The sequence below is a fragment of the Lingula anatina genome, chromosome 1 (genome assembly GCF_051362555.1).
Source record: "Lingula anatina isolate TDL-2025a chromosome 1, LinAna3.0, whole genome shotgun sequence".
NCBI classification, from domain to species: domain Eukaryota; kingdom Metazoa; phylum Brachiopoda; class Lingulata; order Lingulida; family Lingulidae; genus Lingula; species Lingula anatina.
The window spans coordinates 14,197,028-14,213,728 of NC_141767.1; the positions used below are offsets into that span (position 1 = coordinate 14,197,028).

The window sequence follows — 16,701 nt, forward strand, 5'->3', positions numbered from 1 at the left end:
TATGACTTCCTATTCAAGTTCAATAGTAACTACGAACCTATCTCTGCCAGATTTGGAGATAAAAGGAAAGCAAAATTTGCAAAATTCAGTTCATGGTGTAAAGTAGGTCAAAGGTCAATTTTAAGGTCACATTTAGATTGCCAGTATATGACTTCCTATTCAAGTTCAATAGTAACTATGAACCTATCTCTGCCAGTTTTGGAGATAAAAGGGAAGAAAAATTTGCAAAGTTCAGTTCATGGTGAAAAGTAGGTCAAAGGTCAATTTCAAGGTCATAGTAAGATTGCCAGTATATGACTTCCTATTCAACTTCAATAGTAACTATGGACCTATCTCTGCCAGTTTTGGAGATATAAGGGACTAGATGTTATAATTTTGGAGTTACCATAATGTGCCTTAAATTTCGTACAGAAAAAATTAATTAAAATAAAGAAAATGTCATTTTGGTCAAAATTCTTGAAATAGGAGGTGCTCTGAAGTTTCAGAAGTTCAAATTTGATGAGATAATGTCATTTTTGAACACAAGTTGTCTGCTTTGCCAAGCCTTATATTTTATTTTTCCAGAGTTCAAAATTTATTATCCATTACCGTACTGCACATTTTGCTTTTACCACCAATATGTACTTTTTGATAGAGCGTAACTCGAAAACCGTATGGAATACAAAAAAACGGAGACCACCTCCAGTGTTGGGCTTTACATGCTCTACAAAATGCAAAAAAGAATGGGTCTCTAGCATTAACGGTTCCCGAATTAGAGACAGTTTTCAGTTTCGGTATCTTATGGCCGCTACTCCCGTGAAAATGCACCGATTGACCCCAAATTCATGGAGATGAAAGATGACCTGAAGGGTAACACTTCCCAATAATATTTTTGGTTAAGTCTGTGTGGTGTCTGAATAACAGGGCAAAAAAAAAATTTTTTCGTAAAAAATTTCATTTTTTTGAAAATTTTGGCCCATTTGACCTTGAAGTAGAGGTCAAAGGTCAAATCCAAGGGTATATTTGAAATCTACACATATGACTTTTGGAAAGCCGTCTATAGAAATTTTTCCCACAACTCCTTCCGTAGGGTAGATAATTAGCATTTAATTTTGCCATTTTTAGACAAGGGTGCATTGCAATGAGTGCCACACCCAGACCCCAATACCGACAAAGCCCAAATTTTACGTGGAACGAGTTGAGATTATAGGTGACCTAAATCCATGAGATGGGTACGGGGGCCCTTACCGTCTAGGAGGAGAAGCGGTAACGGTAGCCGTCCGGCGGAGCCGGCGGAGCCGGCAGAGCCGCAGGAGCCGGCGGAACGATCCGGACGGGACCGAAACCATGTGTACCGCCAGCGCTAACGCTGGTGGTACAATGAATGCTTTCTTCCTCCGACCCAAAAGATGGATCATAGCACTTTACTATACTGAAACGCACTGCTGCAGAAGTCCCTAAATTGCCTATTTGATTTTGGAAAAAAAGTGGAGGGAGTCTCAGGTCTTATTCGATCTACTGAAGGCCAGTTCCTTACCACAGCAGGATTGAGGCACCAGAAGTTCAGAGAATACAGCCATTCTGTCACATAACCTGAAAAAAAAAACAAGGCAGCAAAGCTGTCAAATGTACAGACAAAAAACAGGAAATAACTATGCACAAAATAGGCTACTGTCAATTCTGATGCAAAAGTACATTATGTTAAACTGCAAATTCAACATCAAATTTTAATTATGCTCAACAGGTAATACCAATGTAAGTAAAACGTGTAACAAGCATAAGGCTTCAGGCCCATGGGAGTTCAAGTTCACACTTTGAAAATGTATAACTTCCAGAAAAAGAAGCCAATTAGACTACTTTTCCAACCCAGGCTGCATTTTAGTCCTGCATTTCTTTTTTGAACATTTGGCAATCATAAGTAACATGGTTTTCCCATAATGGTCATCATGGCAGCAGCACCCATAATTGTTTTCTTCTATTCTGATGCAATATTACATATTGGTTAACAGCATAATGACCGTCAATTTTTAATAATAAAATATATACGTATCATGGATTTTCAGAAAATGTGACTAGCATGGGTCTTCAAGCATGTAGAACTTCAAAGTCACACCTTGAAAATGCCAATATGTGAAATATGCTGAAAAGTGAAAAAAAAAGCATAACTTCTACAATAATGGCCCAATCATGCTGATTTTCGAACTTGACCTGCGTTTTATGAATATTCATCAGCTCTGTAAATATAAAGCCCAAAAGTAAAACTGCCTTCCACTTATCGTGTTTACAATGAAAGTGCAAGGCGCCAGTGACGGTGGTGACGGCGCTGACGGCGAAGACAGACGCAGGTGATGGCAATATGTACAGACACATTTTTGACACATCTGTACATATTTACTGTACTGTTTGAGAACAGTAAGTGACATGGTTTTTCTTAAATGTTCATCATGGGAGCAGTGCCCAAAGTAGGTTTTTTTCAAATTTTGATGCAATATTACATAATGTTTAACAGCATAATGACCATCAAATTTTAATAATAAAATATTAGTATCATGGATATTCAGAAAATGTGACTAGCAAAGGTCTTCAGGCCCATGGAACTTCAAAGTCACAACTTGAAAATGCCAAAATGTAAATAAGACAGCACTGTTCTGAAATGTTTTTTTCCCCATTTTTAACAATTTTTAACATAAAACAAAATTAACAGTTTACTGCCATTTTTATATGATCAACTAAGAAAATTGATGAGATGGGAAAAATATCAATAAAGCAGTGTTAAATGTCCAATTTCTTCCATTCTGAGATTCTGAACATAGTGAATGATTGAATCTGACAAACTGCAATGATATGAGTTTATTTCCATTTTTGAAACTTTATTACACAATACACGATAACAAGTTTACCATCATTTTTACAAAATCAACTAACAATGTTGTAAAGATGCAGGAAATGTCAAATAAAAACTTTTACGTATCTTATTAGTTTAAAAATGAGACTGTTAACATGCCTAAGAATTGAATCTGAGGAAATGTGAAAAATATGCTGAAAAGTGAAAAAACAGCATAACTTCTACAATAATGGCCCGATCATGCTGATTTTCGAACTTGACCTGCATTTTATGAATATTCATCAGCTCTGTAAATATAAAGCCAAAAAGTAAAACTGCCCTCCACTTATCGTGTTTACAAGGAAAGTGCACGGCATCGGCATCGGCATCGGCATCGCCATCGGCGACGACAGACGCAGGTGATGGCAATATGTACAGACACATCTGTGTCTGTACATAAAAAGGACAATTTAAATCGCTTTACAGAGCCCTATGTACATATCTACTTGACCTAGACAACTAGCATTATAACTATCAGCAACTGAGGCTTGTACTTAACTCTTCAACGCTTTTTTTAGATACTGGTTTTCCATGAATAAAAAATAATCAAATTATAACAAGCATTTAAAATTTATATGCTCTTACCATTTCTTGGGCGCCTTTTTGATAGCCACTGGTTCTCCTGAGAAATATGAAATGTTATAATCAGTGAGAAAGGTCTTACTTTTCTGAAACCAATTGAAAATAATACTAAAATTTTCTGCTTCTTCATCTTCCCATTTCAGTGATCTTAAGTTCATCACATTTTAAGGTTGAACTGTTAATTAGCAGATTCAAAGTTATTTTTTACTCACCACATTTGCTCTTTTATGGGTTAATGTCTTTACCAAAGCTAACCTGCAAAAAACAATAAGCATAATACAGAATGAATCGTTTCTGTGACATATGTTAAACAGACTAGAGTTCTAAATTTTTTCAACTGAAACATGTAACTGTAATTACACGTCTCCTTGATCTAAGCTAATTTGAATATATCGACATGCTGATAAAGTAATGTGACAAACTCAAGTATGATGTTCGAATACACTTTTTCAGTCCTCTAAATACAATGTTCAGTGAAAACAAGGCAGCAAAGCTGTCAAATGTACAGACAAAAAACAGGAAATAACTATGCACAAAATAGGCTACTGTCAATTCTGATGCAAAAGTACATTCCTTAAAATGTGTTTACAGTGTTGCATATATGCTGAAAAGTGAAAAAACAGCATAACTTCTACAATAATGGCCCGATCATGCTGATTTTCGAACTTGACCTGCGTTTTATGAATATTCATCAGCTCTGTAAATATTATGCCAAAAAGTAAAACTGCCCTCCACTTATCGTGTTTACAATGAAAGTGCACGGCGCCGGCGACAGCGACAGTGACGGCGACAACAGACACAGGTGATGGCAATATGTACAGACACATCTGTACATATTTACTGTACTGTTTGAGAACAGTAAGTGACATGGTTTCTCTTACATGGTCATCATGGGAGCAGTGCCCAAAATAGGTTTTTTTCAAATTTTGATGCAATAATACATAATGTTTAACAGCATAATGACCATCATTTTTTAATAATTAAATATTAGTATCATGGATATTCAGAAAATGTGACTAGCAAAGTTCTTCAGGCCCATGGAACTTCAAAGTCACAACTTGAAAATGCCAAAATGTAAACAAGACAGCACTGTTCTGAAATGTTTTTTTTTTTTTCATTTTTAACAATTTTTTTAAACATAAAACAAAATTAACAGGTTACTGCCATTTTTATACAATCAACTGAGAAAATTGATGAGATGGGAAAAATATCAATAGAATAGTGTTTAATGTCCAATTTCCTCCATTCTAAGATTCTGAACATACTGAATGATTGAATCTGACAAACTGCAATGATATGAGTTTATTTCCATTTTTGAAACTTTATTACACAATACACGATAACAAGTTTACCATCATTTTTACATATTCAACTAACAATGTTGTAAAGATGCAGGAAATGTCAAACAAACACTTTTACATGTCTTATTAGTTAAATAATGAGACTGTTAACATGCCTAAGAATTGAATCTGAGGAAATGTGAAACAAGACAGCTCTGTTCTGACATGGGTTTATTTCCATTTTTAACACTTTTTTTAACATAAAACAAAATTAACAGTTTACTGCCATTTTTATATGATCAACTAAGAAAATTGATGAGATGAGAAAAATTTCAATAGAATAGTGTTTAATGTCCAATTTCCTCCATTCTGAGATTCTGAACATAGTGAATGATTGAATCTGACAAACTGCAATGATATGAGTTTATTTCCATTTTTGACGCTTTATTACACAATACACGCTAACAAGTTTACCATCATTTTTACATAATCAACTAACAATATTGTAAAGATGCAGGAAATGTCAAACAAACACTTTTACGTATCTTATTAGTTCAGTAATGAGACTGTTAACATTGCCTAAGAGTTGAATCTGAGGCAATGTGAAAAAACAGCTTAACTTCTAAAATAATGCCCCGATTATGCTGATTTTCGAACTCAACCTGCGTTTTAGTAAGATTGACCACTCCTGTGAGTTTAATGACAATTGGCCCATCTGTTTTTCTTATATTGTGTTTACGGTGTTGCATATATGCTGAAAAATGAAAAAACAGCATAACTACTAAAATAGTGGCCCGATCATGCCGATTTTCGAACTTGACCTGCATTTTAGTAAGATTGATTATTCCTGTGAGTTTCATGACAACAGGCCTAACGGTTTGCCTTAAAATGTGTTTACAGGGTTGCATATATGCTGAAAAGTGAAAAAACAGCATAACTTATACAATAATGGCCCGATCATGCTGATTTTCGAACTTGATCTGCGTTTTATGAATATTCATCAGCTCTGTAAATATAAAGCCAAAAAGTAAAACTGCCCTCCACTTATCGTGTTTACAAGGAAAGTGCACGGCGCCGGCGACGACAGACGCAGGTGATGGCAATATGTACAGACACATCTGTGTCTGTACATAAAAATGACCATTTTTCTTCTCTGCATGCCAACCCTAATCCCAGATTTGAAAATACAATTTGTAAAAAACAGTAAACTAACTTGTAATCATCCAAAAACTTCATTCCATTTTGGAAAACAAAGCTCAGCACCATGAATAGTCCCTTCAACACTTGAGTTGTTCCCCCATTCAGCTTTGGAGTTTCCATTGCCATTGCTGTATGCTTGTTCTCCTGTTCTTCTTCTTGAATCTTCTTGAAATGTTGCTTAAAAGATAAAAAACAGGTATTTTTTAATAAAAACCTCCCTATACAGTTGGCAAATTAAGCTTATGCTAACCACCAACATAAATACGCAGATACCTAACAGAACAACTCAACGGGCATCTCATAGAAATATCCTTTTCTTACTATCAACATGGGGTAAGCTTCTGGTCCTATCCCCATATGTTGTAGCCTAGCAACCATGTCTATGCCTCCCCAGAATTTGGCTCCGCCACTGAAGTCCTTCTGCTCCACTGCAGACCCCGTCTCATCCAGAAATGTCTGTATGCTTTCACACTGGAACAAAGGTGGTGCAAACTGTTGACTGCCATACTTTATGGGAAGCATGGGTACATGGACATGCAAACTCCAAACTAATTAAATTTTAATACTTAAGCAGGAAAAAGATTTTGTATGACAAAACATTTAAGAATTTTTTGCCACGGTTTGAATTATTTGATGCAATGATATGTCTTTATGAGCCAAATAAATTAATATATACTCGCATGAAAAATACTGTATCAATAGTGCACAACATTTTCTTGACAGTTCTACAAAAATGAATGAAAACATCACACTGACATTGAAGATTCATATCAAGAAAAATGTTTTACCATGGATTTCAAAGCCAGGTAATTATCCACTTTAATATTTTGGTCCACTGAAAAGAAGAAAAAAACACAGTAAGACAACAATATATATAAAACAAGTTTGAATAACACCCAATAAATGCACACAAAAATCTTTATCTCCATATGACAATTCAACCTTTAACTGCAAGCACCCTGTGGTTTCACAAAAATTACAATACAAAACATTTACGTACTTCCAACACAATATGAAACAATGAAAATTACCCATGAATTTGATATCCTCAATGGCCTTCCTGAGCTGCTCTTGGTTGATGGAGTAGCTGGCAGCCTCTCTGGCAGCGTCCTCTATGTTATGGGCCTCATCTAAGATTACAATTTGGTCCTCTAAAGCAATCTCCATCTGCAATAGTATAAAGAGAATATCTGTCACAGAATGCATGATGTGAAACCAATGTACATAATGCATTTTACAACCATCAATAGAATACAAGAGAACAGAATTTACACAAAGTTAAATATCACTTTTATTAAAATAAATTTATGTATGTGTAAAAAAGCAAATAATTTTTAGTTGGACAGACTTTTCAACCTTGGATGTTTGACAGAGAATGAAAACTTCATAAGTGGAAAAAACATATTTCCTTTTTTTAATTTAGGATTATGCTGCTTCACATAATTTCTTTGTAAAACCACAACCCCAAGATACTTACATTTTCTCTTATAACAGGATCTATTAAATAATTATAGGGACAGAAAATTATCTGAGCATCAGTCTTTAACCCCCTTGCACCATAATATGGGCAAGCCTAAAATTTTGAAAAAGATATGATATTGATATCTTAGCCATAAAAATAACAAGCACTGTCATTAACAGAATATGTATACTTAGTTTAGATCACTTTGGGATATTATTTGATAATCTGAATGTCTTTATTTAAAATACTGCTAATCATTTGGAATATAAAGACTGCTGAGGCAAAAATAAACTCGTACTGACAAAATGGACAGGTTGTATTATTTTGACACTCAAATGAAAAAGAACTGAAAAAATTTTCATATGCAGTACACATACTCTTTTTTTCTTGCAGACTCCAACAAAATCTTCAATATCCCAAGCTGTTGCCAGTCCATAGGCCCTGATGCTGCTCTGGTTAATCCTGTACACATTCTCAAAGTAGTTGCATTGGTTGTGCTGGACATTAAAAGAGGAAAATTTCATTTGTCTCATCATATGTGGACTACAGAATGGGTGGATTTTTCAGTGGAAGGGAAGGCAGTCCTGTATCCAGCAGTATGAAAGGGGTCTTCATTTTTTCAATGTGGACCTTTTAACCCCCCTTATATTGGATGACCCAACTTGAGGAATGACATAAAAACCTTGAAGAAATTTCGATTCTGAGCAAACCTTTTTCAGCCAAAAGGGTGGTTCTTTTTTAAAATCTTCCTGCCTTTGGGCCTGGTAGACATGTTAATAAAATAGAACTGTAGCAACAAACTGTAATAACATTACATCTGTACATTATATGATCCATAATTATAATAGCCAATATGTGACACAAATCTAGATCATATCCACCACCAACTATGCGGCTTGTTACATTTTAAGTGTTCACAAAAAGAAAACATAACAAGCACACAGCCAGAATATCAGCACACTACATACGTACGTCCAATTTTTCCCTGCATCCGTCATTTTTATTAGGGCCATTGGACACCTCTGGGTGGATACAGGTGTGCTCACGGCTGGAGAGGATACACATCCTGTGAAAAGAAAGAAATAAAAGAATCACCCATACTCTTGTACATGCCATTTTTTTGTGTTCCATTAAAACATTGTCTCTTAGTTTCAAATTGCGTTAAAGACAGTAAAAAAATTGCTCCAACAGATGTATAGTCCTTTTCTTGATATAACTCATATCAGCACTCAGTTTGGCCCTCTACAATTATTGATTAAGTATAAATCAACCTTTATATATTGTCTTTAATTTATCTCTTGAAGGAAAAATTGAAATGCCCAAAGAAGGAAATACAAGGGCAGTTCTGCACTTCTTTGATTCTCTACCTGCAGTTCAATGCACATTTGCCTTTCTGAGGGCTGTTCATTGTTATTTTGCCTCTTTGAGGGATGTTCTGCACTTACTTTGCCTCCCTATATGCAGTTCTGCCAAGTTCATGAACAATCTGAGATATCTGCTTGTGAGTCCTGGTTCCAAAGTAAATTTTTGGCACTCTGAAAAAATAAACCTATAAGTAAAGCAGGAGGTAATCATTTGTATATTCAACAAAATAACAACAAAAATAATATACTAATAAAAAAATAATCAAACTGCAAAATCTTACACTTCTGAATAAAACATATAACAATACTCATACCAAGAGAAGCAATTTCATTATCCCCACATTAAAATTTTTCTCTCCCTGATTCCATCGTTCCACATACTTTTGTAAAGTTTTCAAATATCAAAACTTAAAGATATTGATATCAACATACTTCCTTCTCTCTCCAGATAAGTTGTCCCCACCAGCAGCACAGTCTGCCTCCTTATTTTTCCTCCTGCACACACAGGCAGCACAGGGCGTGGCAGCGGGTGTGGCATTGGTCAGCTGGGCAGCATAGGATGACCCCACAGTACTAGTGATCTGCATTGTCCAGGCAGGGGGTCCAGCCGGAGGTGGGTTGACCACTGAGGGTCCACTCTTTTCTTCCTCCTCCTCATCCTCGTACGCGATACCCTTGTGGACTCTTTTGACTCCTACTTGCCCACCTGGAGTGCGGAATTTTTTGGTGGGGCGGAAGTCTTCATCTTCTTTCTCTGCTCTGTTTTGATTGGATTGGATTGTGTAAGTGCTGCCACCTATTGTGGGGTTTTCCTTCATGTCAGACGTCCCAGCAGCAGTGGTATTGCTCCCTCTGCTTACAGTGTTTGGTGGAGTTTCACCTAGGTGACAATAGCACAAGTCTAATTTATAAACATAATAAATTAGACTTGTGCTTTTGTCACCTAGATGAAACTAAATGGAAAATGAATAAATAATCCTCCACACACAAAAAAATAATTCATGTTACTTTTTCAATCTGATTCTTAACTATAGCACTTAACTATTGGTCACTGAAGTAGTATTCATAAACAGAAGGTGAAGTGGAGAAGCAAGTTTTAGTACGGGCCATGCAAGGCTCTTTCGTGTACTAAGATGCAAGAAAATGTCTAAAGTGATTTTGGTTCTGGCACAGAGGACCTTGAAAGTAACAGCAGCAACCAAGTCAATATGGGCAAAGTTTTTTGATTTACTAAAATCTATTTTTGCAAAATTAGTTCGATTCAGTCACAGAGCAACAAAATGGTTCCAGTGAAGTTTTTGAGAAAAAGATCAAGACTTACAACTCAAAAGAGAAGGAAACAGGGTCTCCTATAGCTGAGTTAGACATTTTGGAGAAGCTAGAGCAGCTTGAATCCAGAGCACACAATAACAATGACACAGAGCAACAAACTCAATCAACCATATTTTTTGACAAAAAGATTGAGACATCTGAGATTTGCGATTCAAAGCAGAAGAAAACAAGCCTGAGGACCTCACATAGCTTCAATTCCTACATTATTTAGAGGCTAGAGAAGCTTGAATGCAGAGCACACTATGACAAGAAATCCATCCAAATAATTGTAAGTCTCAAAGAGAAAGTGCTCGTGTGTAATAAACATATCCGCACTGCCAATTCTTCCCCTGTCGGTTGGATCAGAGTCAAAGACTATCAAATAGCTTATTATGCTGATGATTCTGGTGAAAAATAAAAAATTTAAAGAACAGAGAGCTTGGCCAAGGTAACCGAAATAATCCAGATTGTATCAAATACCCTTATAGCTCCTGGAGCAACGACATTCTTGCCTTACCTAACCCCTACTACAGCAGCAGGTTCAGCCAGTCAAATGAATCCTTGTGTTTATAGTTTTCCTACTACTCAGTTTCTGTTTTTTCGTGGGACTTGCTGACCAAGACCTTAGGACCTTTGCTCCCATTGAATCTGACCAACTCATTGGAAAACAATCTGCTGGGAAAGCCTCATGGAACCAAAGTGAAGTTTTTCAGATATTTCTTGTCTCAAGGATGGATCAGGGGTAAAATTAGAGAGGGGTGAGAAATGGCCATTGTCCTTATCGGAAGGTCAAACAATTTTCACGCATAGATAGAAAACCCTGAATTGTGGGAACGTTACTAATGAAGCCACTGGAGTAGATGTCGGTCCATAGATGACACAGCTTGACTGACAAGTGACAGGTTGTCAAAAACAGAAGACCCAGGTGTAATAGTTTTAATCCAAGAATGTCTTCTTGACCACCTCCAAAAAAAATTTTATATGTATTTCTATCAATTTGTGGAATCCAGAAATTTGTCCACAATGATGAACGTAGCTTGTTATGCAACAAAATGGGCTCAGAATTGAACTGATTTTTCCCATCCCACAGATTCCTATTTCTCAAAAAGCATCAAAGAAGGAGCTATTTGAGAAGTTTCTAGTGCAACAATGCAGAAAAAAATATTTTACATAAACATTGAACAGTTTTAGTAGATAAGTACACAAATGAACATTCCTCTTTATCAGACATTCAAATAGCCTGTGTGTGTTTTTTCAGTTATGCAGGGCTTTTACATTTTTTGAACTTTCGCACATTAAGAGTAAGGACAATTTTTTTCAAAGATCATATGAAAATTTATATCAAGAGATGTAAATACAGGTGCAAAAATATGTATAGCAAGAACTTTTTCTAAAACATGTCCAGTAGCTCTCTTATCAAGATACTTGACTTCAGCAGATGTATTAATCACTTAGTCAGTGTATTTTTGTAAAAAAAAAAATTATTGATTAAAACAAAAAATAAAATAAATAAAAGTTAAAGCATACAAATTAAGAAATGGAAACATTTCTCTTTCATATGGAAGGGCTAGAGAAATTTATTTATCAGCTTTTAAAAGTTTTGGTTTGGATGAAAACCAATTTGCTACTCATGGCTTAGGATCAGGTGGGGCCACTGTAGCAGCAAGTCAAGGAGTACGGGACAGATTATTCAAAAGACATGGAAGATGGAAATCTGAGAATGCAAAACACAGCCACATAAAAGAGAATTTCAGGGAAATAATGTTGTTTCAACAATGAATTGACTAGTAATCTTTCTTTATCGTCAAAAATAAAGTACAAGAAATGCGCAATTCATACCATAATACTGAGTCTGTGTTCATATTATAAATATTGTACAAAAGTTTGAGAGCAACGAATCAGAACATGAAGTAAGTATATTTACCTTGGAGTGCACTGGCTGTAATGTGACTGTGTACCAGCAGTGGGTGTGGCTGGACATAGGGAGGTTCCAGGCCAGTGGGGTAGAGACCACTTGAAGGGTTCCCAGCTCCACAGGTACAGGGACCAACTGGACTGCTAGCTAATGAGATAAAGATTACAAAGTGGGGTTAGCCTACCCTTTAGGGACCATTCCCAGACCCTATTGTAATAACTGTGGATCAATCTATCTCCAAGGGAATTCACTCTAAATTGCAACTGAATAAACTTAAGCAGCTTGCTTAGATGTCTGTCACACCTACTGAGCCTCTAAGCCTCTTAAGCTGAAAGCAATTTAGCGAGAAACCCCTCAAAGATGGATCGATCCTGTTAGATCGACCTAGGTATGGGAACCCAGTCTTATGTACCCCTAAAAGTTAACAATACTTCAACTTGGTCTTTGCTATGCAAGTCATCATGTGAACTAATTCAAATATCTGACACTTACCTACATTTGGGAAACTTTCTTCAGATACTGCAAAGGTACAATCAATATTTGTTAATTATGTACAGAGCCAAAATAATTTGTTTTACCTAGCACAGGTACTGAAGTGATACACTACAATGACTTTTTAAAAACATGGTTGAAGAAAAGTAAGAATGACTTAATTAATATTATCAAAATTGCCAGAAAGTAAGAATATTCAGTACAGATAGATAGATAGATAGATAGATAGATAGATAGATGGATAGATAGACAGATAGATAGATATTTATAGTAAGGAGACTTTGGCAAAATCCACCCAAATTTCATCAAATCATTGTACTACTCACAACATTTATCTTCATCCTGTTTTTTACTTTCTTTCTCAGCTTTCTCTGAAATCAACCATAACACCAGAAAATGTAGCCTTCTCTCAATATAACCAAAACTCTAAAACAATTTCAAGTCTTGCATATTAACATTTCAAAACATCTCACTAAATGCTTTAATGAATATCATTTAAATAAAATTTGTGCCAAATTTGTTTTATTGATATATGATGCTCTTATATGTATCAAAATTACCTACATCTGCAGATGTCTACTTGCCTGCATACAGTTGGTAAAACTTACCAGATTCTGCTTCTTGCCAAGCCAAGGCAGAACACAATAAAGCCAAACTCTTTCCACTGCCTGTGGGGCTTTCAAGCAAACAGTTTTGCCCACGTTCTATGCCCTTCACAATCTAAAAAAAAGTTTTCAGAAGATATCCACTGATTACAATGAATAAGACTATAAGAAATACGGTTATCATACCATGTGGCATAACGAAACATTACCCAAAACATGCTAACAATTGCATATATCAACAATTTACATTTAAGCACAGAACAAAACCACCACTTACTAGGGCAGACCTGGAAGTAAATGCTTCTTTTTTTTAAATTCTTTTTTCAGAAGTTGGCTTTAATTATCGTTGTTTGTAAGTTAAAATTACATTTATTTTGGCTATTTCTAGTATTTTGCGTACTAAATAATGCACTGTCCATGAGCTCGATATACCGACTTCCTGCCCATGTCCAGCATGTTGCAGTCACTCTCTCTCATTCATTGTTCGGCACAGCCATGCAACAGACCAACATTCCAGAAATGGACACACAGCCGAGTTTTGCACATTTTTCCAACATATAGGACGACAAAGTTTCAAAAGGCAGAAAAAATTATTTGGAGAATACAAATCAGCAGTTTTCTGATATACTGGACAATGAACTCATTAGTGCAATCCAAAATGTAGAGAAATATCATTCTGAAACGATGCAGCAATTTTCTGACAAATAGGACGATGAACTTCTAGGCACAAGTCAATAGGAAGAAATTTAGACACGAAAAAAAAAGGACCAAATAGACCCAAGCATTTTGTTTTGAGAATGAAAGAAAGCTGTGGTCATCAAAAGCACTGGACAACTACAATCCCAAAGTAATCGTGTGCACACTGCACTACTTGAATGGCAAAAATTTTAGATTGCGAGGTGGGCAGGAACATCAATGACCACGACATAAATCACTGCAGATTACGCTCCACGAACCTGAAGGTGCTGACTTGAAATATTCAGAAAACGTCTCTAAAACATGTCAAGATGGTCTCAAAAAATCGTAAATTAGTTCCAAAACAAATGACCCAGTTTGCCCATGCAGACTGCCTGGAGCAATGTCATGTAAGAATTTACGAGAAATATAGGGAATTATTCCCCAAAGATAGCAAAGAAGATGCTTTCTATCTCCAGCCTTTGCAGAACTGACGGGGAGACAGTGATAGCCAATTGGTATGAATACTCCATTAAACTTTACCAGAGAAATGTGTAAAAAGGCTGGACTGAAAGGATTTTATACCAACCATCCTCTGCAGGCAACTACAGTGACGCATCACTTCAGGAGTGGTATCGAAGAGCAGCTGATTATGTCCAAAACAGGCCATCGTTCAGTTGAAGGTATGTGTAATAAATATCAATTCAACTGTATTGTTTGTGTGAACTGAACCATGCAGCTGAGTCGCCAATAACAATGATATCAGTCCCTGCAATTCTTTTGTTTTGATATCAGCCCCACAGTTTGTATACCAAATCCCTGTCTGGGGCCTTTCTCGCTCGCTCGCATGCACGCACAAGCAACCACAAGTACCTACCCTCTCCATCATGAGGATCTGGGAAGAGTATGGTTTCACTGGGAACTTCACCTTGATCCCACTGATATACCTTGTATCTCCAGGACTGTCCATACTGGTTGTCAACTACTCACACTATCTACATTTGTATGTCCATTCTGCTGTACAGAAAAAATATATATATGTAACAGTTAAGGGAGCATTCAGAATGAATGGGGCCTCTCGCCAAATGCAATCAGATGAAAGACTAACATACCTCCTGGTGTTGAGTAGAATATAGGGAAGCTGGTGATTATACAGGTACATTGGAATCAAGAGGAGTATTAGTCTATTTATCTGATTGCATTCAGCAGGAGTCTCCGTGGAGTTAGTGCCCGGCATAAGCTAGGTGGCCATAACTTATTCTGAGCAATCCCATGTGCTTGTCGGGGCAAAATATATTTGAATTAATATACAACAGAAAAACAACATGCATGTGTCTCTGATTGGGAAAATCCCAAACCAAAATTTAATGTATGTCCTGCTGTTACACTTATTGTGTGTCGAATTTCAAATGTCTCTGCATAATAATAATAAACCGAAAATCATGTTGGGCAACTTTTGTTTTGACTCCTTTTGGGAACATTTTTAAAAATTGCATACATGATGTCAATTTAACTTTTTATCTAGATAAGGTTATCCAGATATACAAAATATCTGAGCACTAAATTTCAAGTCGTGTGCTTTATTAGGAAACGTGTGGAAGTGAGTATCGATTTGGAAGTGTGTAGACCTTGGGCACATTTCTCATCCAACACTTTCGGTTTGATATCATGCATGACTACGTTGTTACGAGTATTAAAGCTTACATGAACATATGTCAATACTGACTTTTAAAAAATAAACACACTCAACAACTGACGCAGCAGACTAGAATGCAGGAATAACTTACAAGAAATTGATATTATCTGTTCCCATCTCTAAATCTGTCGTTCCCGCGTTAAAGCTTCGCAGCAAACGGTCATAGTGAAGCTGATTGGCTGAAATCAATTTCCTTGCAAGTAAGCTCAATTTTTCTTGTGTTTCTTTGACGCGATCGTAGACCTATTTGTCTATGAGCGAAGCTATTAGAAAACCAGTGCTTTGTTACTCATGTTCGGCTTTCCTTGATCATTTTTGGATGGATATTGTTTTGTTAAAGCATATGATGTAGCTCCTTGGCCAAGCGTTGCTGTGAATAAAATAATTTTATTCAAAGCTAGAATACATCACGAAGCTAATATAAATGATTTTCTTTGAAATAGGCCCTAGAAGAATCTATATCATGATCTAAAATGTCATAGTTCATAACAAAAGTAGTAAATAAAGACATCTTTGAAATTTGCCATTCTTTTCTTTTTTTTTTTTCAGAGATCTCTAACACAATGCGATTGTGCTATGCTGGCTGTTGGTTGAGCATGTCAGTTATCTCTGGCGTGTAGACACTTGGACCTTCTTAATTGCCATCACTTTAGAGGTTTTTTAAAAATGAAATTGTTCCGTCGTGTATGCTTTAAAGATTCATTTTGAAATTTTATAAATAATGATTATAATAGAAACGTTACCAAATGTCAGCTTTATAGAATGCCAGGTAAGGACAAACAGAATATCAACATAGCCTTTTATTTTTAACTCTGGTATCTATTTCTTGTTTATTTATGAGGCAAAGCTTATATTGCTATCTTAGTATTGACGCCAGGACGCTGACGCCAAATTCTGAACTCAGTCACTGAGCAAAACGCATAAAAATTATCTGATTACCCATGTAGTTCATTTGGTGAAGGTACAAAGGAAACAGGGGTGAGAGAGAGACATGAAAACACTTGATATTTATTTGTCAGTTGCTCGTGGCTTTTTTAAACTGCATATTAAGGAAGTAAGGAGACAAAGAAACCTTAAATTATTTCTAGGCAGCACATTAAAAAAGATGAGGTGAAAAAGAAAAGGCGAAACAGAATTTCACGGATGTCATAGATGAAACCTGACGTTTCCTTTTTTCAAAGTAATTGAATACTAATTTGATAAACAGAGAATGTTTTTGTTTTCCGATGTAAGTTATTTCACCTTAGTCTGGTCTG

The 16,701-nt window shown here is 36.1% G+C and overlaps 1 protein-coding gene across 2 annotated transcripts in view; it reads right to left on the reverse strand.

Annotated features, from left to right (window-relative positions):
* LOC106150963 (Fanconi anemia group J protein homolog) overlaps positions 1 to 15,700 on the reverse strand; it is a 26,159-nt gene extending 10,459 nt beyond the window's left edge. Inside the window, exons 1-18 of one of the 2 annotated variants that reach the window (XM_086999661.1) lie at positions 15,537 to 15,700; positions 14,627 to 14,763; positions 13,078 to 13,189; positions 12,796 to 12,840; positions 12,470 to 12,496; positions 11,987 to 12,124; positions 9,184 to 9,631; positions 8,833 to 8,922; positions 8,360 to 8,453; positions 7,765 to 7,884; positions 7,403 to 7,498; positions 6,957 to 7,092; positions 6,714 to 6,760; positions 6,247 to 6,396; positions 5,939 to 6,102; positions 3,658 to 3,700; positions 3,449 to 3,485; positions 1,517 to 1,572 (exon numbers count right to left, since the gene is read on the reverse strand). In XM_086999661.1, coding sequence (XP_086855787.1) covers positions 1,517 to 1,572; positions 3,449 to 3,485; positions 3,658 to 3,700; positions 5,939 to 6,102; positions 6,247 to 6,396; positions 6,714 to 6,760; positions 6,957 to 7,092; positions 7,403 to 7,498; positions 7,765 to 7,884; positions 8,360 to 8,453; positions 8,833 to 8,922; positions 9,184 to 9,631; positions 11,987 to 12,124; positions 12,470 to 12,496; positions 12,796 to 12,840; positions 13,078 to 13,189; positions 14,627 to 14,719 — 1,896 coding nt within the window. In that variant the 5' untranslated portion in view covers positions 14,720 to 14,763; positions 15,537 to 15,700. Of the gene's footprint in view, positions 1 to 1,516; positions 1,573 to 3,448; positions 3,486 to 3,657; positions 3,701 to 5,938; positions 6,103 to 6,246; positions 6,397 to 6,713; positions 6,761 to 6,956; positions 7,093 to 7,402; positions 7,499 to 7,764; positions 7,885 to 8,359; positions 8,454 to 8,832; positions 8,923 to 9,183; positions 9,632 to 11,986; positions 12,125 to 12,469; positions 12,497 to 12,795; positions 12,841 to 13,077; positions 13,190 to 14,626; positions 14,767 to 15,536 lie in introns of both variants that reach the window. The other variant, XM_086999660.1, reaches the window with a different exon arrangement.
* Positions 15,701 to 16,701: the final 1,001 nt, after the last annotated feature.